The following is a 26,057-nucleotide window of genomic DNA, read 5'->3' as shown; positions in this document are numbered from 1 at the left end:
TACAAATCATTAATAATTATTATTAATATCTATTGAAGTTTCATTTGTTATGATCATGATATTTATTAAAATTGATCAAAGTTTATTAGTTACAATCAACATTTTAAATTAAAAAACAATCAATATATTTATAAAACCAGATATTAATTAATACATATGAACGATTGAGATTGATTTATACGATTTATAACAATTAAATTGTTTTCCAAAAAAAAAGGGACTTTATTTACATATCAATTTAATTTCTTTATTTATTTTCTATTTAATTGAATTTATAAATAAAATGGTCTATTTCTAGATATACTTGAAGAAAAGTCCAAAAGAGATTTACCCAAAATGGTTTAAAGATTCAAAGAGCATTTTCGTTTTGGATTGATCTTTTGACCAATTTGCATTATCTCCAAGAATTTTGTATTTTTTTTTATTAATTTGGATACTCAATCTGTTATGCAGCCGACTAAATCTAGGACAACCACCTGTTTTTCGGGTAGTCTGGAGTCACTGTATCTAAACGTCCATGACCACAAGAGGATTTTTATTTCTTATTGGATTTGAACCTGAGATTTACAGGTACTCTTGAAATGAAATTATCTATCTATTCATTGTCATGGCTAGAAACTTAAATATTTTGTAATAATCAAGATAGCTGATGTGTTATTTCCCAAAAAAAATAGTCATTTGAAACTAAGATTTAAAGCATTGATGAACATGTATTTGTTTGTCTTACATATACTTGTTTCATAATGTGAAACTTTTTTACGTATTTGTGTTCAATGAATACATGTAAAAGATTCTAAACATTGTGAAACAAGTACATGCAAAACAAATATATGTTAATTAATACCTTGAATTCTAACATTAGATAAAAAAAAACGTGTGAAACAATACCTTAAAGTAACTGTTCTCACAATCATCATAATATTTGAGGTTGTCATCTGATTATGACCATATATATACCATAAATCAAATAAAAATTGTCTAAAAATCAAATTATTTAAAAAATAAATCAAGTTAAAGTATGATACTTTTTGTATGTTATTTATCCTAATTTTAATTAAATGCAAAAAAAAAAAAAAGTCAAATGATCAAATCCATTAATGAAACAAAAATTCCCTTTTTGAACCATGTGGAGACTTTTCTTGAAACATATCTCCACCATTAATTTTCTCCATTCTTATTTAAAGCCAAAATCTTTACATCATCTTCTCTTCATTTAACAAACTTGATTGCCCATATTAGCAAATCTCCTTCTCTCTCTCTCCTCTCTCCCTCTCTCTCTCTCTCTACTTTCGCAAATTATGCAGTTGATTCATCTTCTTCAAGAGAGAGAGTACTGAATATTCATTTTCAAGATTTGATTCGCCGGTCGCCGCCGTCTCCTCCAACTCACTGTTAACATTTCCATAGGTGCATGCTCTTTCATTCCCCTTTTTAACTCTCATCTGCATGCAATCTTTGTTTTCTGTACTTTAGGGTTTCGCATTTGGAATCCTCGCCATAAATCCCTAAAATTGATCGTTTCTTACTTGATTTCACGGTTTTTTTATCGATCAAACGATGTTGATGAGGGAAAACGTATCTATATATCGAATAATTTTACGATTTTCCTTCGATAATGTACGTATGAAAGGAGATTTTGTCCCCGTCAAATGTTATTCTAGATCGAAGTGTTAGTTATATAGCTTAGATTTTCGATATTTCGTGATCATAAACCCCAACATTTAGGGATTTCATGAAGGTTGATCTATCACTGCAGAAACAGAAGGGTTTTTGTAATGTGTTTTAGCAACTATAGAAGTGACTGATTTCTATTGAATTGATCACTGGTATCATTTTAGTGATGGTTCTATACATGATCAACCAATTAGCCTGCATCTATCTTCATTAACTGCAAGAATTCTTAGGATTTCTTTGTAGATTAGTAGTATAATCAAATTATAATCGAAATTAGGGTATTGTTCTTGTTGCAGTTTGAACTTTGAAGTATGACAAGAGCTTTTTCACCCTACTTTGATCCCGAATTTGATTCCCTTTCCGAAAGGATAAATGGCCCACCGTAAGTGTTACATTATATATACTAAAATCCCAACTAGTGAAAGATTACATTTCCAATGAAATTTTATGGTTAATTCTTGTTTGGTCGACCGCTTTTCAGTTGCAGAGTAACCTTTGACAATGAAAGCTTAGAGGATTGTACCATTGTGAAGGTAAAAGAATAAATGGGACCTATAAAACAGAAATCGGGGCTAAACGAGCTGACCCTAATTAAGGTCTTATCAAGATACAACTCATTTAGACTACGAAAGATGAAAGAACTGATTGATTCGATTTTTTGTTATGTAAAATTGCAGATAGATTGTGTAAAGAAGCAAGGTCAACTCCTGGAAGTCGTGCAGGTTTTAACAGAAGTTAACCTAACAATCTCAAAAGGTTATATATCTTCTGATGCTGGGTGGTTCATGGATGGTAATTTGACTTTCAATAGTCAAGCATAGTATCTTTCAAAACACAAATCGAAATCGATGATTTGGCTTTTAAACAACCTTAAAAACATTAATTATGCTTTATGAAAACTTGCAGTATTTCATGTTAAAGATGAGAATGGCAAAAAAGTTTCTGATCAAAGAGTCATCAACTACATCCAGCAGGTAATTCACTACAACAAAATCACGATCATAATTGCAGCCGAATGTTTCCCACAAAGAGAAGAATTATGTAGTTTAATCCATTGGTTTTTTGCCTTCTAATTTGTGGGATTGAAGCAATCTAAGCTCTAACAGGATTTTTTTGGTGGGACACAGGCTATAGGGTCGAATCGTGGAGTTGCATCAAAGATCACAACTCAAACAAGTAAACTGTTTGATACAGATCTTCATGGAGAGCTGACAGCTATAGAAATGACCGCCACGGACCGACCGGGCCTATTTTCGGAGATATCAGCAGCCTTAGCCGATCTCCATTGTAACATTGTTGAAGCGCATGCGTGGAGCCATAATTCCCGTTTGGCTTGTGTAGCATACATCTCAGATCAATCCTCAGACGCTCGCATCGATGACCACCGCCTTGCCGCCATCAAACACCACCTGAATACCATCCTTCGTGCCTCTATTACACCGGAAAACACTAGTCCAGCTTCCCCACAATACAAAGATGTCAAATCCACTGGTCTTATAGGTGCTGGTGGCAGTGAAGGCACCATGACCACCGTAGAGCGACGGTTACATCAACTCCTACTATCAGTTCAGGACTTTGATGTGCCGCCAGTCTACCCTCCTGGAATCTCATTGGGAATGGAGTCTGATGGCGATCAAGAGGGCGAAAAGGCTAGTGTATTGATAGAGAATTGTGCCGAAAAGGGATATTCCATCGTTACGGTGCAATGCAAGGATAGAAGAAGGCTTATGTTTGATACAGTTTGCACACTCGCGGATATGCAATATGTAATCTCTCATGCTTCTGTTGATTCTCATGGAGGCTATGCCTTTCAGGTATCCCATCATTCATCCGCTTTCAATCATCTTGGGAACTCGTTTGAATATTATTGTTTAACCTAAACCATCATGATGTTTTCGACAGGAGTATTTTGTAAGAAAGATCGACGGAGGTGCATTGAGCACTGAGAGCGAGAAGCAGCATGCTATGAAATGCCTAGAGGCTGCAGTGGAGCGTCGTGTATGTGAGGTATTTCATTATTCTTCAAAAAATTTGCAAAACTTGAATCTCTTATAACAACCCGTGATTTTAAGCTTAAAACTGTGAGCTACCAAGAACTTCCACCATGGTTTTAAGTTGATTTGGAGGTTAATTTGAGTTGCATTCACTACAACAAAATTGGGTTTATAGGACACTAAAAAAAGATAACTGTCCTAATAGAGTGTTTCTTATAGGACCAAACAAAAAAGAATCCTATATAAAAGTGTTACAATAAGTTTAATGGATGCTTTTGAGCGTCGTAACAAGTTTTTTAGGACATTTTTCAAATAAAGTGTCCAATTAGCTATTTTGCATGACACTATTTGAAATGTCCTATAAAAATATGGGTTTACAGGACACTTCTTAAAAGCGTCCAATAAATTAGCTAATGCGACACTTTATTTGGAAATTGTCTGAAAAACTTGTATGATGCCTAAAGTGTCTTATAAACTTATTGTAACACCTTTAGAGAAAACACTTTTTTGTTTGGTCTTATAAACTAGTCATATAAAACATTCTATTAAACTCAATTTTGTTGTAGCGTATATTCTTCGAATACAACTCAAATTAAACATACACATTTTATTGTAACACATCTAGGGGTGTTGTTTATGCAGGGAATCCGGCTAGAATTATGTGCGAATAACAGGGTAGGGTTGCTATCAGACATAACTAGGGTTCTTCGGGAGAATGGGCTAGTTGTATTGAGAGCAGATTTAGCAACAAAAATGGACAAATGTGTGGATATAACGTTCTACGTGAGGGACGTATTCGGCAATAACGTGGACATGGAATTGGTGAAATCCATGAAGAGAGAGATGGGTTTAATAGATCTTGCAGTGAAGAATGAGAAAGTTGTGAAACCAGAATCACCACCTGCTGTGAGGCCCAGATTCTCCATTGGAGATATCTTCAAGTCTCAAATGGGGAGGCTTTCACATAGTCTTGTGACATATATGTAAATAAACCACCCCCTTCCCTTGGTTTCGCTAACTAGATAGCCTTCTTTTCTCTTCTCTATAGATTTTGTACATAAATAAACAAGTTTTATCATAGGCTTTATACATACATCACTTCCAATGCATCCATCTCTCGCAACCTTTTTCCGACATACTCTCTTTTAAGAGTCATGGGGTTCACGGAAACAACCGTTTTACTCTTTTGAGTAGATATGTTTGTCTACATTCCACTAGACGGATTTTATTGTGTTCACGTCGTTCGTTCGCTAAGAAAATGTGTTTGTTTATGTTCAGTTGTTAAGATGGTAAGGTAAATGAATATTAAACAAATGAACATAAAACAACCATCGTTATTTATCATTTCGTTCCTAAAAACAACATAATAAAATGAAAAGCCTGGTAAATTTAGGATGGATAAAATATTACAGAATCAAAAATGGCTCTATTGACAATATTTTCGGTTTGGACCAAATGCCACCGGGCTTGGTCTTGGTCAGGGACCAAGTTGGGAGTTGGTTCATGTGCTTCAAGTTCAGGCGAAGGCTTGGGTCACGTGGATCTTAGAGTCCAAAGTGGAAGGTAGAGATGGTCAAAAACCGGTCCCGGGTCGGTCCCAATCGGTCCTCACCTTTCTCATAACCGGTCATAACCGGTCCCAACTGGTCCTTGCATTAAAAAAATAAAATATTTTTTTTATTTTTTTAATGATATGTATTTTTAATACATTATAAAATTTATAATTGGGTCACTCAAATACACATTAAAAATGCATTTTAATATAATTAAAATTACGTTTTCTTATAAAAATACATTATAAAATTATTTAAAAATACATTTATTTATAAAATTATTTGAATTTTCAGGCCGGGCCGGGCCGATCCATAGTCAGTCCCATAACTGGTCCCGGTCCCGGTCGGTCCTGGTCCCGCAAAACTACCAAAAATCTCAACCGGTCCCGGTTTTCGGTCCCATAACCGGTCCTTACCGGTCCCGGTCCGGTCCTTTGTCGGTCCCGATCCCGATCCTCCGACGGTCCCGGACCGATTTGGCCATCTCTAGTGGAAGGATAACAAGCTTGGGCTCTTCTGGCCTGCATTACCAAATGTACACCCACCTTTTTGTTTTCATTTTCAAATCAAACCTTTTTTTAATTTTTTTATTATATTTTAAACACAATGTTTTCATAATATAAGAGTACACTCCAATTTTGTTCTTTGAGATTTTACTGAAAAGTTTGAAAGTAAGACCTGAATTTTGATAAATCTATAAATCATCCTTATAGTTTTTATTTTACTTTAAAAGTCATCGTATATCACTAATTTTGTTAAAAATGTTCGTTAAAGTGAGGACCAATTTTGTCATTTTACTGTCCGCCCTAATTTTCTCTTAAAACCTAATAAAAATATACTATATTATTTATATATATAATTTACGTTATATTCTCGAATTTGGAGGGAAAAGAAAGGGAAAAAATGGAAGGAAAAGAAAGGAGAAAAAATATTTTTTTATTTGTGTTCTCAAAAGAGAAGAAATAAAATAATTTCTCATCTCGAACCGGAGAGAAGGAAAAAGAAAGATGTTATTTTTACTAATATGCCTTTAAAAATTATCATTTAGAATGAAAGACCGAGTAATTTTATTAATTTTTAAATGATTTTAATTTCTTTCTTCCCTTTCCTCCCATGTTTGGGAGGAAACTTTTAGAAGGAAACTAATCATTGGTTTCTTTCCTTTTCTTTTCTTTTTTCTTCTAATTTTTTTTTTGAGAATATGGATTCTTTTCATTTTCCCTCATCGTTCCCTCCCCTTCCTTTCTTTTCCTTCATAAAATGAGTTTCGAGAACACAAAGTTAATTATGTTATATATATGAAGATATAACTCGGCCTTACATTGTTGGAACCCTTCCCCCACAAGAACTCCGCCACTCTACCAACTCCAACGCCGTCTTCGGCGACCCAGAAAAATGGAAACCCTCCCCCTCCCTTTTCTCCTTTCGTCAACCCTACTGGAACATAACATTGGCAGAGTTGCTCATGCCTTAAGCTCCATAAATGGGCAAAGGTTTGGGTTTGATGTCGATTTTGATTTTGAGGTTTTTTGGTTTAATTTTGAATTTGATTTTGACTTTGTCAGTTGATTTCTCATTTTTAGTTGATGTGGAGGTATAAATTTGGATTTGCCTTTGATTGAGTTTTTAGTGCGAATGGACTTGTATGTATGTGGGAGTGAGAGCTCTAAGCTTTAGCGAGAAAAGATGACCGAAAGAGGGGTTGGTGGCAACTGGAAGTGACCACGGAAGTTGCATCTGGGATGGCCGGAAAAGTCAAAAGTATCAATAAGACAAACTGTAAAAATAATTAAGAAAATGGTAAAAGACAAAAAATACCTCTCACTAAAGGAAAGTTATTAACAGAGTTAGTGATTCGGGACCATTTTCATAGCAAAATGCAAACCACAAGGATGCTTTATAGACTTATCAAAGTTCAATTCCCACTTTTCAAACTTTTCACTACACCTCAAAGACCAAAATTGGAGTTCACTCTAAATATAACATGAATTTGTAAAACCAACCCATATATTAAAATTAATTAAGTTGGGTATTTAAGGCTACATTTAGCAAACTAACTGATAAGTTAGCTGATAAACTAAATATGCGTGACAAAACTAGCTGATAATCTAGTTGAAAAACATAAAATGACAAAGAACAAGTTAAAAAATTAATAAAAATTAACATTTCCTTCTTTTGTTGCTAAACCGACTAAAAGAGTTGCGTTTTCTCAGTCGTTCGGTGGCCGTCTACCAATTGAAGAGCCGCTCGCTGCTTTTTATTAACGATCCTTTGAGCCGTAGTCCTGGGGTTCAATTGCAAAGGGAGCGTGAATGCTTTGAGGCTCAACCAAGTCAAAGCCTGTTGCCCATTGACCATGGAGGGATAACCCTGTCCTGCGGAATAAGTAATTAATACTAGATTTTGAGACCAGACCTCCATTGGTATTTTTATAATAAATAACAATTAGATGTTTATCAGAGTTATAATTAAAAAAAAATGTCAATAAGCTCCCAAAACGCTACTCAAATTAGCGTTTTAATATGTGTACATGTGGATGGAAACAGTTTTTGTTGAAATAGTCTTTGTATGTAAACCATTCATTTTTCTTGACCTCATAAAAACACTTTTTGACCTTGTAAAAACACCTTTTTGACCTTCTAAAAACACTGTTTCAAAGACTTGAACCACTATGATCTTCTGGTCATAGGTAAGTGTGGTTAAAAAGCAAAATTTTAAGGGAATGTTTTGTTAGGGTTATTAAGTAATAATCAATGAAAATGAAAATAAAAGAAATTGTTTGGTTTTATATAATACTTGAAAGGTATTTACGTAATGCAGCGAGATATATATTGATTTTAATATTTCGCTTTATTTTTTTTTATCTCAGTCGATGTTATAATATGGTCTTATGTGATAGAAAAAGCGATAATGTTTTTATTTTTGAATAAAATATAAATTTGAAGATATCATAAAATTTGACAAAAATATATCGATATTAAACCAAATATAAATTACTTCATTATCAAACCTAAATTAAATTATAAATTACTTGTAATCTTGATTTTAAGTAATATGCATCAATAAACAATACTGCATACATAAAAAATGATGTTTAAAAATTTTGTCAAATATTTTATAATATAATATAAATAATAGTTCATTCCCCAGAAGCCCAAAATTTCATTCGTGATTAATAATCACCGTTGAAAATGGCTCAATATATTTGCAGTCCAAAAGCCTGTTTTTTTTTCCCCTTTCTTTACTTCAAATCAAACCAACATTTGAAATAAAGAAAGAAAACCAAGTTTTAGATTCAAACTCAAATTCACATTGAACTTAAAATTAGGATGGAAATGAAAAATGTTGAATTGATCAACTAACCATCCATCTTACATGCAACAAGTAAAAAAGAGACCGAAACGAGCCTGAAAATGATGATGTGCCAAATATAAAAGTCCAAACGGTGTTATAATAAGTTTATAAGACCAAAATATAAAGCGTCCTATCTAAAGGTGTCGTAATAAGTTTATATAACGTTCTTTGATGTCTTAACAAGTTTTTTAGGATATTTTTAATACAAAGTGTCACATTAGCAATTTTATAGGATACTTTTGAGAAAGTGTCCTATAAACTTAATTTTTTTATAGGACATTTGTTTTATAGGACAATTTTTCAAATAGCGTTCTATAAAGTTGCTAATAAGACGTTTTATATTAAAAAGTATCCTAAAAAACTTATTACGACGTCAAAAAATGTCATATAGACTTATTACAATGCCTTTAGATAGGACGCTTTATTTTTTTGGTCTTATAAACTAGGTCTTATAAACTAAGTCTTGTAAAGAGATCTATTAGGACGTTTGGAAATTAGGAGTGTCCTATAAACCCCATTTTGTTGCAGTGGTCATGGGCTTCTAGGAACAATAAGACCCGGTTCTCCACGCCTAGGCTCACATCAATTTGCTAGCGATTTTGGACAAATTACGAAATGGGAAAACAAAATCTTAAGAATCATTGACTCTTGCAAAGTTTATTGCTTTCTTCATTTGTGACATAGTAGTTGAAGTCCATGGGAATGTGATGGAATATCACATTTGTCATGGGTCGATTTTAGGCGTCCACAAAAATTGTGGTCACCAAATTTATCAGGGTTGATGTCTTATAGTCAAATTTACTGAGATTAATGCAGACATAACTGAAATACTCTAAAATTAACTAATTAATTGTTGCTTGCAACAAAAACAAATGATGGTTTTGTATTCTTTAACAATCCCTTTTTCCGTCTAAGTCAAAAATACCAACATGACAACATTCACAAAGGGGACGTTTACCCAAATGCTTACTTGGTAAGTGTTTACTAGTAGAAATCAACAGTATAATTTTGTTTTTATCGTATAAGATTGTAGTACATTAAAATAGTATCCTATGCAACAATTTACCCGGTAAGCACTTACCCGGGTAAGAGTCGTCACCCTCACTGTCCATCATAATTATCGTTCTTACCAGATAAGATTCTTGGCCCTTGCCATGTAAATCCGGTGAGAAAAATGGTCCGATAAACACTTACCGGATAAGCGTTTAGTAAACGACCCAAAATGTTGTTATTCCTGAAAAGTCTTGAATCATTTATTAAATTTGAAAGTGTGAACATGAAGACACATGGCAATGATATTTGTGGAAAACAAGAGAAAGAGTTAGTGGAAAATCTAATGGGGTCAAGTGGATTAGTGTTGGTATGATTGCACTCAAAACTTGCTAGACTATGAAAATGAAAGCTTATAATAATGGTGTTCATATATACCCGTGTTTTATTCCTATTAAAAACACACCCAACAGATTAAACCTCTAGATTGTGTTCTTTAACTAGAATGATTTCTTGTTTCATCTAATTTCTCTTCATGTTATATAAAAAAGGTTCTTTACCAAGAGTGCGTCGATGAACGAAATGCGTTTCACGTATACAATATCGTCTATCGTCCTTTCTTGTATCATCTTGTTTTCTAATCTTTCGTCAGTTTCTTCTGCCGACAATACTGGAGGTGAGACGGATCACTTGGCTTTGCTCTCGGTCAAGAAACATATAACAACCGACCCATATCAAATCATGCCTTCATGGAATGACTCGATCCACTTCTGCAACTGGACGGGTATTGTGTGTGGTTTACGCCACCAGAGAGTGGTCACCCTCAATTTGTGGTCTGGTGGCTTTGCTGGTTCAATACCACCTGCGATCGGGAACCTATCGTTTCTTAGGGAGCTTCTTCTTCACAACAATAGTTTCACCGGAAACGTCCCACCGGAAGTTGGCAGGTTGTCAAGATTAACGAGGCTAGGACTTTCGAACAATTCTCTGTCAGGTGAAATTCCTTCTAATATATCTCGGTGTCCAAATCTTATAGAACTCGATCTAAGTGCGAACAACTTCACCGGTATTGTTCCTAACGAGTTCGAATCATTAACTAAGCTTCAACATATAAACCTCCACTCCAATGAACTAACAGGAGAAATACCCAAGTTTATTGGAAACTTTACATCCCTTGCCTTTATTTCTGGATTGGGAAATAATTTCCAAGGAAACATTCCAGATACTCTAGGCCGATTGTCCAATTTGTGGTTTTTCGGATTCGCATTGAATAACCTTTCGGGCATTTTACCATTATCGTTTTTCAATATCTCATCCTTGACAAACATAGATTTGCCCGACAATCAGATTGGCGGGAATCTACCATCAGATATCGCACAAAGATTTCCTAGATTAATAAATCTAAACCTTCCAATAAATAAATTTTCTGGATCCATCCCGCTCTCGTTATCGAATGCCACTAGTCTTGAACGCCTAGCACTCAATGAAAATATGTTTACCGGAAGTGTGCCGAGTTTTTCTAGGCTACAAAGATTGAGGCATTTTGCAGTTAACGTTAATCAACTAGGGAATGGGAAATCTGATAACTTAAACTTTGTATCCTCTTTGGCAAACTGTACCAACTTAATAGGGTTGGGTTTCGGTGCCAACAATCTTGGAGGAGTCTTGCCGAAATCAATGTTTAATTTTACTCTACTTACTGATCTAACAGTAGGAGGAAACTTGATTTCTGGTAACATCCCGTCTGAGATCGGGCAACTAGTTAACGTTAGAAGATTGTTTCTATTCTCCAACCAATTTACCGGTAGAATTCCGGATTCAATTGGGAATCTTAGAAATCTTGGAGCAATGGGTCTCAACGGAAACTTATTATCCGGTTCTATACCATCATCATTGGGAAATCTCACCCTACTAAGCAGGCTCTACTTACAGCGTAACAAGCTAGAGGGTACCGTACCATCGGAGTTATCAAACTGTAGGGAATTACAATTACTAGATCTTTCCAAAAATAATCTCAGTGGTTACATACCCAAAGGGATTTTTGGTCTATCTTCCTTGACAGTATACCTAGACCTTTCTGACAACCGTTTTGTTGGTTCTCTGCCTACTGAAGTAGGCGTATTGCAGAATCTGGTTGCGTTAGATGTTTCTAACAACATGATTTTCGGGGTAATTCCGGTAAGTCTTGGAACTTGCACGAGTTTGGTTGGATTATACATGGAGGGAAACGCCATTGAAGGAGAAATTCCATCTTCGTTTCGCTCGTTGAGAGGACTAGAAGTTCTAGATCTTTCCCGCAACAATTTAACCGGGAGAATCCCCGAGTACCTGGGAGATTTTGTGTTTTTCAGACGCTTAAATTTCTCTTTTAATGGTTTCGACGGAAATTTGCCAGAACTTGGAGCTTTTAAAAATGCAAGCATAGTTTCCGTTTATGGAAATGGTAAGCTTTGTGGCGGTTCTCCTGAATTTCAGTTGCCAAAGTGTTCCCTTGAAGAATCATCAAAGAAAGCCCAGTTTCCTCTTTTCTTGATGATAATTATACCAATAATTAGCGTGGTTTTTGTTATAATTCTGGTGGTTATATTTTGTTTGGTTTACAAACGCAAGAAGGTTTCGGCAGAGATTAGTTCAGAAGATGAAAATTTCCCGCGAGTGTCTTATCAAAGCTTACACGAAGCAACAGATGGGTTTTCTTCGGCAAACTTGATAGGTTCTGGAAAGTTCAGTTCTGTGTATAAGGCGATTCTACATATGGAAAATGAACCACAAGTTGTCGCTGTGAAGGTACTAAAACTTGCAGTTCGTGGTGCTGACCGGAGTTTTATTGCAGAATGTGAAGCATTGAGAAGCATCAGACACAGGAATCTAGTGAAAGTCCTAACTTGTTGTTCGTCTCTTGATTTTCAAGGGAACGATTTCAAGGCTCTTGTTTATTCTTATATGGTCAATGGGAGTTTGGAAGACCGGTTGCATCAGAATCCGGTCGTTGGTTTGAACTTTTTACAGCGGTTGAACATCGTGATAGATCTGGCTGGAGCCCTCGATTACATTCACCGTCAGAGTGGATCACTAATGATTCATTGTGATATCAAGCCTAGTAACGTTTTATTAGACGCTGATTTGGTTGCTCATCTTAGTGATTTCGGGTTGGCAAGATTTGTTCATCCTGATTCTTCTACAAGCCACACCAGTTCTCTTGGAATAAAAGGAACAATCGGATACGCGGCTCCTGGTAATTAATCTATCGTTCTAGCTAATTCACATCAATAATAAAGTAAAGTTATTCATGTTTGATTTCTTTGTGTGTAAACTATGCAGAATACGGAATGGGAAATGAGGTGTCGACATATGGCGACATCCACAGCTTTGGAATCCTCATACTGGAGTTGTTTACCGGCATTCGTCCTACTGACGAAATGTTCAGTAACGGTTTGAGTCTTCATGGTTTTGTGAAGATGGCTATACCGGATCAAGTTATGGAGATAACTGATCCGGCCCTTTTCAAAACTAGACAAGATGAAAATATGGCTACAGACGCACGCAATTGTGACATGTGCGGTCCAAACGAGGATTGTTTGACTTCTGTTTATCGAATTGGGACTGCTTGCTCCATGGAATCACCCAGAGACCGGATAGACATGAACCATGCCTTCGATCAACTGCAGTTTGTCAAGAAAACGTTTCTTCGATCAACTGCTGATTGCATCACACAAAATTGAACGTATCTATTAAGAAACTTTAGTAATTAATCCACCAGACTTGTGGCATAAATAATGGTGAATATATATATACAAACTTGGTCCATTGTATGTAAACGTTAACGTAACATGACAAGTACAAATATATATATATTTTTACGTCAAAATTACCTTGAGATTAATGTCAATTAGATGCCTAAAATGTCCGTTTTAATTTAAGATGATATTTAATCTTACGAGGCCATTTAAGTTTAAGAAAAATAGAGAAAAATTGATTGTTGTGTTTTTTTTGTCTCATCATCTCTAAGCCCAGACCAGCAGCAATGAGAAGGAGGAAAAAGCAGCCCAAGTTGCTGCCCAGTCCTGAAATCGGCAGAGAGAGAGAGAGAGAGAGACGTGTGCAGCGAGAGTTCGGGAGAAGGAGCAGCAGATCGGGAGATCGTGGGYGAGTTCGAGGAAGATCGTGGGCAAAGATGGGAGCAATTAAAGAGGACAGCAGCAAGCCGTCGAAGAGAAGAAGATTGGTCGCGTTGAAGGAGAGAAGAAGGAGAGAAATCGACAGAAAAGGGGCTGTCATCGAGAGGACGGCAGCGACCTGGTGGATTGTCGCGAGAGAAATCGAGAGGGAAATCGAGGGGAAATCAAGGAGAAGGGCTGTCAATTGAAGAAAGGAGTCGATCGAGAGGGCTGTCATCGAGAGATAAAGGGCTGTTCGGTTGAAGGCAGCAGCCGGGAGCAGGTAAATCGAGCAGCAGTCGATCGACTTGGAGAGGCTGTCACCGAGTGGGCAGCAAGGGGTCTGTTCGATTGGGATTAATCGGAAAGTAGAGGCAGAAGCTGTTTTGAGTAGGCCAGAAATCAAGACGGGGATTAGAGGACTAATTGAGATTTTTCAAAAAGATTGATCAGGACTGGATTCTTGAAGAAACAGTAAACCTATTTCTAGATATTGGGTGGCGATTTTGAAGACAAATTCCAGGTTTCTTCACTAATTCTTAAATGTCATTTTGTAAATTCTTTTTAGTTCTAAGTATGAGTAGCTAATTTTGTTATTTCTAGTAATGGGTATGTGGTCACTTTGAATTTGGATTTGTTGAGACTCACGTCAATTTTAATATTATTTGAAGCTATTTATGCGATTTTAGAGTCGAATGTTTATCGTTTTGAGTTGGATATTTTGAGTAGGATCCCTTGTTATGTCTAATTCAATTTCGAGTTGCTAGATAAACCTTTAAGTCCGTAATTGCTTTTCGGTTTATTGAAGTAGCACACGACACACAGTTGACATTTATGTTAAATGATGATGTTGTAAGATCGTGTAAACTAATCTAAACAATCGGCGTCCGATTGTCGGTTAGTGTTGGGTTTGTTTGACGTTAATGCAATTGGCAATTAAATTCTAAGTMCGTGACTAGGTTTGATTAGCWAATTAGAGGTTAGTCGTAGAGCGTTCGAGACTGATCATGCTTTTATAACGAACAGAATATTGACGCGTGTCGATATCCTAACCAACTTGGTTTCTTTTGAGAAAATGGATTAAATGAGTCGATGATATATAATCCAAAGGATTAGTTGATTGATGCTCATTACCAGTCTCGTTCTTATTATTGTTTAAAGTTCCTAATTTATTTTGCATGTTTAGGCTATTTATATATCTTCCAACCCCCCCCCCCCTTTTTTTATATATAGTGTTTTATAGTCAATGAATTTGCACACATTTACGTCTTGGACTTACGGTTAACACCGAGTCCCTGAGGAGACGACCCTACTTATCACTTTACAAGTGTGTTTTAGAGATAATAGGCTTATTTCATAAATTTTATTATTTGCCGGACTCGACACCCGTCATAACATAATCTTGTTTATATATGTACAAATTCGTCGGATAATGATATATATAGTATGAAACTTAGAACTTCTAATGCAAAACCAGCATGATTTACAATGAGATCAAAAGATCTTGATTTTACTAAATCATTTTTCTTAGCAATCTTCAAGAAAAGTTTTCTTGACCAACTGCAGCTGATCCAAGACATTGCTCATTTCTATCCGGTCTCTTGGTAATTCCATGGAGCAAGCAGTCCCAATTCGATAAACATAAGTCAAACAAACCTCGATTGGACCATACGTTTCGAAATCACGTGCATCTGTAGTCATATTTTCCTCTTGTCTAGTTTTGAAAAGAACCGGATCAGTTATCTCCATAACTTGATCCGGTATAGCCATCTTCACAAAACCATGAAGACTCAGACCGTTACTGAACATTTCGTCAGTAGGACGATTGCCGGTAAATAACTCCAGTATGAGGATTCCAAAGCTGTAGACGTCGCCATAGGTTGACACCTTACTTCCCATTCCGTATTCTGCATAGTTTATGCTCGAAGCAATCAAACATGAATAACTTTAAATCATTGATTATGTGAATTAAGAAGATAGATTAATTACCTGGAGCCGCGTATCCGATTGTTCCTTTTATTCCAAGAGAACTGGTGTGGTTTGTAGAAGAATCATGATGAACAAATCTTGCCAACCCGAAATCACCAAGATGAGCAACCATATCACCGTCCAATAAAACGTTACTAGGCTTGATATCACAATGAATCATTAGCGATCCACACTGGCGATGAATATAATCGAGGGCCCCAGCCAGATCTATCACGATGTTCAGCCGCTGTAAAAAGTTTAGACCAACGACCGAATTCTGATGCAACCAGTCTTCCAAACTTCCATTAATCATATAAGAATAAACAAGAGCCTTGAAATCGTTCCCTTGATAATCAATAGACGAACAAGAAGTTACGACTTTCACTAGATTCCTGTGTCTGATGCTTCTCAAAGCTTCACATTCCGCAATAAAACTGCGGTCAGCACCATGAACTGCGAGCTTTAGTACCTTCACAGCGACAAGTCGTGGTTCATTTTTTGTATGCAGAATTGCCTTATACACCGTGCTGAACTTTCCAGAACCTATCAAGTTTTCCGATGAAAACCCATTTGTTGCCTCGTGTAAGCTTTGATAAGACACTCGCGGGAAGTTTTCATCTTCTGAACTAATCTCTGTCGAAGCCTGCTTGCGTTTGCAAAGAAAACACAATATAACCACCAAAATTAGGACAAAAACCACACCAATTATTGGTATAATTATCAGCAAGAAAAGCGGAAGCTTGTTTTTCTTTGATGATTCTTCAACAGAACACTTCGGCAACTGAAATTGGGGAGATCCGCCACAAAGCTGACGATTTCCATAAATGGAAACTATGCTTGCATTTTTAAAAGCTCCGAGCCCTGGCAATTTTCCGTCAAAACCATTTAAAGATAAATTCAAGCGTCTGAAAAACACAAAATCTCCCAGGTACTCAGGGATTCTCCCGGTTAAATTGTTGCGGGAAAGATCTAGAACTTCTAATCCTCTCAAAGAGCGAAATGATGTTGGAATTTCTCCTTCAATGGTGTTTCCCTCCATGTATAATCTAACCAAACTCGTGCAAGTTCCAAGACTAACTGGAATTACCCCAGACATCATGTTGTTTGAAACATCAAAGAAAACCAGATTCTTCAAGGCTCCTACTTCGATAGGAAGAGAACCCACAAAACGGTTGTCAGAAAGGTCTAGGCGTATTGTCAAAGAAGATAGACCAAAAATGCCTTTTGGTATATAACCACTGAGATTATTTCTAGAAAGATCCAGAGCCTGTAACCCCGTACAGTTTGATAAACCAGATGGTACAGTACCCTCTAGTCTGTTACGGGATATTCGGAGTTTGCTCAAAAGGGTGAGATTTCCCATTGACGACGGTATGCCACCAGAAATTAAGTTATCCCTGAAAGACAATACTCCGAGATTTCTGAGATTCCCAATTGAATCCGGAATTCTGCCGATGAATTGGTTGTGGGATAGATACATTCTTTTAACCTTAACTAGTTGCCCAATCTCATATGGGATATTCCCAGAAATCAAATTTGTTCCTATTAAGAGATCAGTAAGTAGAGTAAAATTAGATATTGATCGTGGCAAGACACCTCCAAGATTGTTGTTACCGAAACCTAACCTTCTTAAGTTGGTACAGTTTGCCAAAGAGGAGACAAAGTTTAAGTTATCAGATCTCCCATTCCCCAGTTGATTATAGTTAAGTCCGAAATGCGTCAATGCTTGCAGCCTCGAAAAACTCGGCACACTTCCAGTAAACATATTTTCATTGAGTGCTAGGTGTTCAAGATTAGTGGCATTAGATAACGATAGTGGAATGGGTCCAGAAAATCTATTCATTGCAAGGTTTAGAACTTTTAGTCTGAGAAATCTTTGTGCAATATCTGATGGCAGATTCCCGCCAATCCGATTCACAGGCAAAGCTATGGTCGTCAAGGATGAAATATTGAAAAACGACAAAGGTAAAATGCCCGAAAGGTTATTCATTGCGAACCCGAAAAAGAACAAACTGGACAATTGGCCAAAAGTATCTGGAATGTTTCCTTGGAAATGATTATCCCTACCAGAAAGTAAGGCAAGGGATGTAAAATTTCCAATAAACTTGGGTATTTCTCCTGTTAGTTCATTGGAATCGAGTGATATGCGTTGAAGATTAGTTAATGAATCAAACTCGTTAGGAATAACGCCAATGAAACTGTTGTCACTCAAATCAAGTTCTACAAGATTAGAACACCGAGAGATATTAGAAGGAATTTCACCTGACAGAGAATTGTTCGAAAGATTTAGCCTCCATAATCTTGTTAACCTACCAACCTCTTGAGGGACGTTGCCTTTGAAACCATTGTTGTGAAGAAGAAGCTCCCTAAGAAACGTCAGGTTCCCAACTGCAGGTGATATTGAACCAGAAAAGCCACCAGACAACAAACTGAGGGTCACAACTCTACGGTGGCGTAGACCACATACAATGCCTGTCCAGTTGCAGAAGTGGATCGAATCATTCCACAAAGGCATGATTTGATACGGGTCAGATGTTATATGTTTCTTGATTGAGAGTAAAGCCAAGTGATCCGTTTCATCTCCAGAAGAAACCGAAGAAATAATACAAAACAAGAAGATACAAGAAAGGACGTTAGACGATATTGTATACAGGAAACGCATTTCGTTCATGGATGAAATCCTGGAATTGAATTGAATGAAAGAGTTGGCTAGACTTTAGAATTGAATGAAATAATGAAACTTTCTAGTTGATTAAATAACACAATTAATCCACAGATTCAATCTTATTTGCATAGAGTTTCCCTTAAAAGGTTGCTGAATAAGTCATTTTCTATATTATTAAGTCACCATCAAACAGTCATTTATAACCAACAAATTAAGTACTATTGAAAATGTTCTGAAAAATAGTATATGAAATAGCTAGTTGTGAACATTTTACCCATATATAACAGTCAAAAATCACATGCATGTTGATGCTTAGGAGACATGTTCAAGGTATGCAGCCACCATATGTGATAACCTTCTAAAACACCAGCCCATTCTTTGATCTCATATACATGTATATATTGGGTCAGGTTAACGGAAAACCGCAAAAAAATAAAAACTGAAGAACACCCTAATAACCGTTCATTTAGACATTATGCATATGTGCATACAAGTAATTTGGAAACAACTTGTCTGGTTTGCACATGTGCATAAGCATGTACACATGTATAAAACCAAAAACAACTTCTATTACATGTATGCACATATGTATACTGTCCAGATTAATAGTTAACTTCCTCAGTTTTTCATTTTTTAGGGTTTTTCTCTGAACCTCCTTCTACATATACATATACATATACAGAACGAGGTTTATAAGAAAACCTCAAAAAATTGAAAAACTCCTTTCTTTTTATCTTTATCTTTGGCTTTAGCTTTAACTTTAACTTTAACTTTAACTTTATCTTTATCTTTTAGGTTTATATAAAATATCAAAAGCAATTATCGTTAGAAATTAAGAGGTACAAGTTTTTATACTTTATATACATGCTTTTCCATCACAATTGACAACGAGATCGAAAGATCTTGACAATAATTGCACTTGATCCAAGACAATATTCATTTCCGTGGAACAAACACTCCCAATTTGATTGGACCGTACATTTCGCAATCACGTGCACCTGTAGCCATATTTACCTCTCGTCTAGTTTTGAAAAGGACCAAATCAGTTATCTCCATAATTTGGTCTAGTATTGCCATCTTCACAAATCCATGAAGACCCAGATCGTTACTGAACATTTCGTCAGTAGAACAATTATCGATAAACAAATCCAATGTAAAGATCCCAAAGTTTATTATTTATTTGGATCTTGTTTACAATTATTTCGTGTTATGTATTTCAAAGTTGAATATTCTTTTTTGGAAGTTGGTAATGAATAATATATTTGAAAAGGAATTAGAAATCCATATTTAATTTTGAGTAAATTACATGCGGACTGTGGTTTGCAATTCATTGTTGTTTTTGTCCATGAGACTAACTTCATCAAGTATAAGGGAATGAATAAAACAATGAAATGTAAACGACAATGATGAAAATTGACATCAAGGAATTGTAAGGTACAGGAACAAAAATAGAATTACTTGTATACCAAAAAGGATGAAAACTCACGTAATGCTACGAGATAATCTGGATTTTAATATTTCATTTTATTCATTTTCTATGTCTATATAATACAGTTTTACGTAGTTTTAGAAAATGATGATATCTTTATTTTTGAACGAGATATAAATTTGAAAAAAATGTGTCGATATTAGTATTAAATTAACTATTTAAAAGTTCTCGTTTTTTATGTAATTTCTTTTAATTCAAATTTTTATTGTAATTCAATTTAGATTTAATAACAAAGTAATTTATTTTTGTTTAATAATATAATTTTTATAAGGATGATAATTAAGTATTATGTTAAAACTCAATGATTATCTTAACTATATTTTGATTTTTTATATTTAAAATGAGGTGTTTATCATGTATTTAATTATGTTTATCTGCAGTTAGTTACACAAATTTAAAAAAAAAACTTTAAGAAGTTGTACTTACGCACAATTTACTTGTAATATTGAATTTCAAGTAATATGCATCAATAAACAGTACTTCATAAATAAAAAATTGTTTTTAAGAGTTTTTGTCAAATGCTTTATAATATAGTATAGATAGACACACAAAGTCTTCATTTTCAAGAGACAAAAAATGTCTATTTACTTGTTGAATTAAGTATTATTAAAGTATAGATACTCTGCCTTTAAGAAAAGTTTTCTTGACGGATTGCAGTTGATCCAACGCATTGCTTATTTCTATCCGGTCTCCAGGTATTTCCATGGAGCAAGCGGTCCCAATTCCATAAACAGAAGTCAAGAACTCCTCGATTGGACGATACATTTCACAATCACGTGCATCTGTAGCCATATTTTCCTCTTGTCTAGTTTTGAAAAGGACCGGATCAGTTATCTCCGTAACTCGATCCGGTATAGACATCTTCACAAAACCATGAAGACTAAGACCGTTACTGAACATTTCGTCAGTAGGACGATTGCCGGTAAACAACTCCAGTATGAGGATTCCAAAGCTGTAGACGTCGCCATAAGTTGACACCTTACTTCCCATTCCATATTCTGCATAGTTTAGACAAGAAGAAATCGAACATGAATAATTTTAGATCATTGATTATGTGAATTAGGAAGATAGATTAATTACCAGGAGCCGCATATCCGATTGTTCCTTTTATTCCAAGAGAACTGGTGTGGCTTGTAGAAGAATCAGGATGAACAAATCTAGCCAACCCGAAATCACTAAGATGAGCAACCAATTCAGTGTCCAATAAAACATTACTGGGCTTGATATCACAATGAATCATCAATGTACCACACTGGCGATGAATATAATCGAGGGCCCCAGAGAGATCTATCACGATGTTCAACCGCTGTAAAAAGTTTAGACCAACAACCGGATTCTGATGCAACCAGTCTTCCAAACTCCCATTGACCATATAAGAATAAACAAGAGCCTTGAAATCGTTCCCTTGAAAATCAAGAGACGAACAAGCAGTTACGACTTTCACAAGATTCCTATGTCTGATGATTCTCAAAGCTTCACATTCTGCAATAAAACTACGGTCAGCACCTTGAACTGCAAGTTTTAGTACCTTCACAGCTACAACTTGTGGTTCATTTTTCATATGCAGAATCGCCTTATACACAGTGCTGAATTTTCCAGAACCTATCAAGTTTGCCGAAGAAAACCCATCTGTCGCTTCATGTAAGCTTTGATATGACACTCGTGGGAAATTTTCATCTTCTGAACCATTTTCTGTCGAAGCCTTTTTGCGTTTGCAAACAAAACACAATATAACCACCAAAATTAGGACAAAWAYSACGCTAATTATTGGTATAATTATCATCAAGAATAGAGGAAACTGGGATTTCTTTGATGATTCTTCAAGGGAACACTTGGGCAACTGAAATTCGGGTAAACCACCACAAAGCTTTGCATTTCCATAGATGGAAACCGTGCTTGCATTTTTGAAAGCTCCTTGTACCGGCAAATTTCCATCAAAACCATTTACAGATAAATTTAAGGTTTCGAAAAACACAAAATCTCCCAGGTACTCGGGGATTCTCCCAGTTAAATTGTTGCGGGAAAGGTCGAGTACTTCTAGTCCTCTCAACAAGCTAAATGATGTTGGAATTTCTCCTTCAATGGTGTTCCCTGCGATGGATAATGCAACCAAACTCGTGCAAGTTCCAAGAATAAATGGAATTACCCCAGAGATCATATTGTTTGAAACATCCAAGGCTACCAGATTCTGCAAGGCGCCTACTTCGGTAGGAAGAGAACCCACAAAATGGTTGTTGGAAAGATTTAGGGAAATTGTCAAGGAAGATAGACCAAAAATTCCTTTGGGTACGTAACCACTTAGATTATTTGTAGAAAGATCCAGAAGCTGTAATCCCTTACAGTTTGATAAACCAGATGGTACAACACCCTCTAGTTTGTTAACCTCTAAGTAGAGCCTGCTCAATAGTGTGAGATTTCCAAATGACGACGGTATAGAACCTGATAATAAGTTTTCACTAAGATCTAAGACTCCGAGATTTCTGAGATTCCCAATTGAATCCGGAATTCTGCCCATGAATTGGTTGTAGGACAGAAACAATCTCCGGAGGTTAACTAGTTGCCCAATCTCAGATGGGATATTTCCAGAAATCAAGTTTACTTCTACTGTGAGTTCTGTAAGTAGAGTAAAGTTAGATACTGATTTTGGCAAGACTCCTCCAAGATTGTTTTCACCGAAACCCAACCGTATTATTTTGGTACAGTTTGTCAAAGAGGAGACAAAGTTTAAGTTATCAGATTTCCCATTCCCAAGTTGATTAGCATTAACAGCAAAATGCCTCAATCTTTGTAGCCCATAAAAATTCGGCACACTTCCAGTAAATGCGTTTTCATCGAGTGCTAGGTGTTCAAGATTCGTGGCATTAGATAACGAGATTGGAATTGGTCCAGAAAACTTATTTTTTGGAAGGTTTAGTAAATTTAGTCCTAGAAACTTTTGTGCGATATCTGATGGCAGTTCCCCCCCAATCTGATTGCCAAGCAAATCTATGGTCGTCAAGGATGAAATATTGAAAAACGACAGAGGTAAAATTCCCGAAAGGTTACTCTCTGCAAACCCAAAAAAGAACAAATTGGACAATTGACCTAGAGTATCTGGAATGTTTCCATGGAAATGATTTCCAGCTCCAGAAATAACTTCAAGGGACGTAAAGTTTCCAATAAACTTGGGTATTTCTCCTGTTAGTTCATTGTAGTGGAGGATTACGTTTTGAAGCTTAGTCAATGATTCGAACTCGTTAGGAATAACACCAGTGAAATTGTTCCCACCCAGATATAGGTGTACAAGATTTAGACACCGAGATATATTAGATGGAATTTCACCTGACAGAGAATTGTTCGAAAGTAATAGCCACCTTAATCTTGATAACCTGCCAACCTCTTGTGGGATGTTTCCTGTTAAACCATTGTTGTCTAGGATAAGCCTCCTAATGAATGTCATGTTCCCAACTGCAGGTGATATTGAACCAGAAAAGTCAAGAGAAGGCAAATCAAGGATGACAACTCTCCTGTGGCGCTGACCACACACGATACCTGTCCAGTTGCAGAAGTGAATCGAGTCGTTCCACAAAGGCATGATTTGATGTGGGTCGGATGTTATATGTTTCTTGAACGAGAGCAAAGCCAAGTGATCCGTCTCATCTCCAAAAGAAACCGAAGAAAGAAGACAAAGCAAGAAGATACAAGAAAGGACGATAGACGATATTGTATACAGGAAACACATTTTCGTTCCCTTAATGCAATCCTGGTATTGATGTCTTGGTTTTTAGTATAAAACAAGAAGAGAACTTATGTTGAATTAAACAATGAAACTTTCTACTTAAATAACACGATCCAGAAGTTCAATCTGTTCGGTAATTAATTCTTTAATACGACTAAATCTACGCTATGAACATCAATATTTCATTTTCATATATAATCCAACAAGTTTTGTCTCCATTCTTTTGTTTTACACTAATATCATTGCCATATGTCTTCATGTTGTGTTCATAGTTTCTAGTTTACATGGAAGTTCTTGTCATTAACTTAGAATACAAGCAATTTAGGAACAAAAAATGTCTATTTACTTGCTGAATTAAGTATTATTAAAACATTTCTCATAAATTTGGAATACACGATCCTTTGACGAACGAATAACGAGCATCTTTTTATAGATTCACAAAGATACGATACGAGGCTTCATCAAGGATCATATTTAGTATACTTATCGGCAAGTTGATGTTAACTTATGCAAAACTCCAAATCGATAACACCATTTTAATTGAATATCTACATTAATGAGGTGAACTGAGATGCACCAGATCAATTCTCTTTAAAAGCACAATTAATTGATGGACATTAGATTAAAAGTGATCAATGATTCATATCTTTTCTTACGTTTTTCACTATAACTTCTCTTCTCACACGATCATTCGTATTGATAATAATAATCGATTTGAAATTATTTTAATTAATATTTTATATTATTTAATTTTTTCTTTACTATCTTGTCTATATTAATTAACAGATTATATTATTATGGATTTGTTTTAATTGTATTATAAAATTTTGTAATTGACTAATTCTTCAAGATGTCATTTTTGGTTATTTTGCATTTCTCATCTAGGTTATCAGTTAGGTTTTGTCAAATGTGATTTGTTCATCAGCTAGCTTATCAGTTAACAGTTATCTTATAATCAGCTAATATATAAGCTAATAGTTAGCCTACTAGCGAGTTTGCAAACATAGTTTTAAATAACTTATAAAAAAATTGTAAATAACATCAACCAGAACATTAATGTGTTACTTTCAAAGTTCGACATTGTTGCATAGCATAACTCCGATAATTCCTACTCAAATTACTTTGGGAAGCTAAAAACACAAAATATCTATATTAACTCCCTAAAAGGATTAAATAATTGTATTAAATATTTAAAGTGGACTAGCAAGAAAAAAGTGGGTGTCCGTTTGAGTCAGCCCAATTGGTAATCTGGGCCTGAAGAGCCCAAGCTTGTTAATCTGGGCCTGAAGAGACCAAGCTTGCTATTTGATTGAAAGAAGAAGGGAATTGGTATGGTGGGTTCTTTGAAGTTTGTTAATTGATAAATTCAACCTTCTAGTGATGCAAACCAGGATGATTTACAATGAGATTCAGATTGGCTAAATGTGTTAAATTTCTTTGATTATATTGCTTTTGTTAGTTTTGTGTTTGATTTCTAAGAATTCTTGTGTTAAATTTCTTTACTTTTTGATGAACACCAAGTGTTCGATCAAAGTTTTGAATGAGAGTTTTTGTGGTGACTTGTTTTTTTATTCTTTTTAATCGAAATGATATGGTATCGGAATACTAGATTTCCATTGATTTCCCATTTATTTACTATAGAATGGAATTAATTGGCTGGCTCTTGCAGGTTGATCTTGCTCATCCGTTAGCTGCTCATGATCAGGACCTACTAACACTTTCAGCGAAGGTGATTCCCTTTAATTTGTAAGTAGGACAAATGGACAATTAATAGAGATTATGGTTTCAATAATCTACTTACGAGTACAATTTCTATAATAAAAAAGAAAAGAAAAAAGAAACATGGCTCCTTTCCTTCCCCCAGGATAAATCAAATGCTTATCAAATATAACTTTAAAAAATCAGGGATTATGGTTTACATTGATTGAACTTGTTGCATCTTTTTGTACTTGCCATCAATATTGTAAACACTCATCGGCTGTTATTTGTCATGAGCTCAGGTATTTCCCGTGTGTTAAATGCATCTTTAATGAACTGCAAAACCTTAATCATGTCTTGGGAGCTTGATCTTCGAGGTATTTTTTGGCTAATCTTTCTTTGTTCACTCGAAATAATATGGAGAAAATTGATGTCCCTTTCATTTCTGATAGTTGCCTTTATTTGGTACAAACTGACCTCTTTACTCATATCATCATCACCACAACGACAATCAGTCCACTTTTTGAAATTTGCAAAGAGTTAGTCTTTGTTGGCTACATTTTTCTTGATAGTATTGTTGCTGCTTAAGGTTAGTTTAAGCTTAAGATGCTAACTTTCTGGATAGCACCATTAACTGCATGCTAATTCACTTCGTATGTTATGAGATGATGAATTGTATAGCTTGCAATGTAGTTTGAGTTGCTAACTTAGGCTTCTTATTATTTCATAAAAAAGCCTAATTGATTCTTGATTGATAAATTCAACCTTCTAATGATGAAACCAGCATGATTTACATT

The 26,057-nt window shown here is 35.5% G+C and overlaps 4 protein-coding genes across 4 annotated transcripts; 2 read left to right on the top strand and 2 right to left on the bottom strand.

The window, feature by feature from the left end:
• Positions 1–1,972: 1,972 nt before the first annotated feature.
• Positions 1,973–4,756, top strand: LOC112520447 (ACT domain-containing protein ACR2). Its single transcript, XM_025128838.1, has 7 exons — positions 1,973–2,056; positions 2,156–2,207; positions 2,352–2,466; positions 2,581–2,648; positions 2,802–3,488; positions 3,577–3,681; positions 4,311–4,756. Exons 1-7 carry the CDS (start codon positions 1,986–1,988, stop codon positions 4,653–4,655), a joined length of 1,443 nt encoding a protein of 480 aa, XP_024984606.1. The 5' UTR covers positions 1,973–1,985; the 3' UTR covers positions 4,656–4,756.
• A 5,382-nt stretch (positions 4,757–10,138) lies between these two features.
• On the top strand, positions 10,139–13,287 carry LOC112520210 (putative receptor-like protein kinase At3g47110). The gene is made up of 2 exons (XM_025128508.1): positions 10,139–12,800; positions 12,887–13,287. The coding sequence occupies exons 1-2, from the start codon at positions 10,139–10,141 to the stop codon at positions 13,285–13,287; spliced, it is 3,063 nt and encodes a 1,020-aa protein (XP_024984276.1).
• A 1,848-nt stretch (positions 13,288–15,135) lies between these two features.
• Positions 15,136–18,352, bottom strand: LOC112520208 (putative receptor-like protein kinase At3g47110). The gene is made up of 2 exons (XM_025128507.1): positions 15,712–18,352; positions 15,136–15,629 (listed from the first exon to the last, which is right to left on the bottom strand). The coding sequence occupies exons 1-2, from the start codon at positions 18,350–18,352 to the stop codon at positions 15,250–15,252; spliced, it is 3,021 nt and encodes a 1,006-aa protein (XP_024984275.1). The 3' UTR covers positions 15,136–15,249.
• Positions 18,353–20,450: 2,098 nt separating this feature from the next.
• On the bottom strand, positions 20,451–23,565 carry LOC112520207 (receptor kinase-like protein Xa21). Its single transcript, XM_025128506.1, has 2 exons — positions 20,925–23,565; positions 20,451–20,842 (listed from the first exon to the last, which is right to left on the bottom strand). Exons 1-2 carry the CDS (start codon positions 23,563–23,565, stop codon positions 20,451–20,453), a joined length of 3,033 nt encoding a protein of 1,010 aa, XP_024984274.1.
• Positions 23,566–26,057: the final 2,492 nt, after the last annotated feature.

Source organism: Cynara cardunculus (genome assembly GCF_001531365.2).
Source record: "Cynara cardunculus var. scolymus isolate 2C chromosome LG 10, CcrdV1, whole genome shotgun sequence".
NCBI lineage: Eukaryota > Viridiplantae > Streptophyta > Magnoliopsida > Asterales > Asteraceae > Cynara > Cynara cardunculus.
This window is presented reverse-complemented; position numbering and strand designations above follow the sequence as displayed.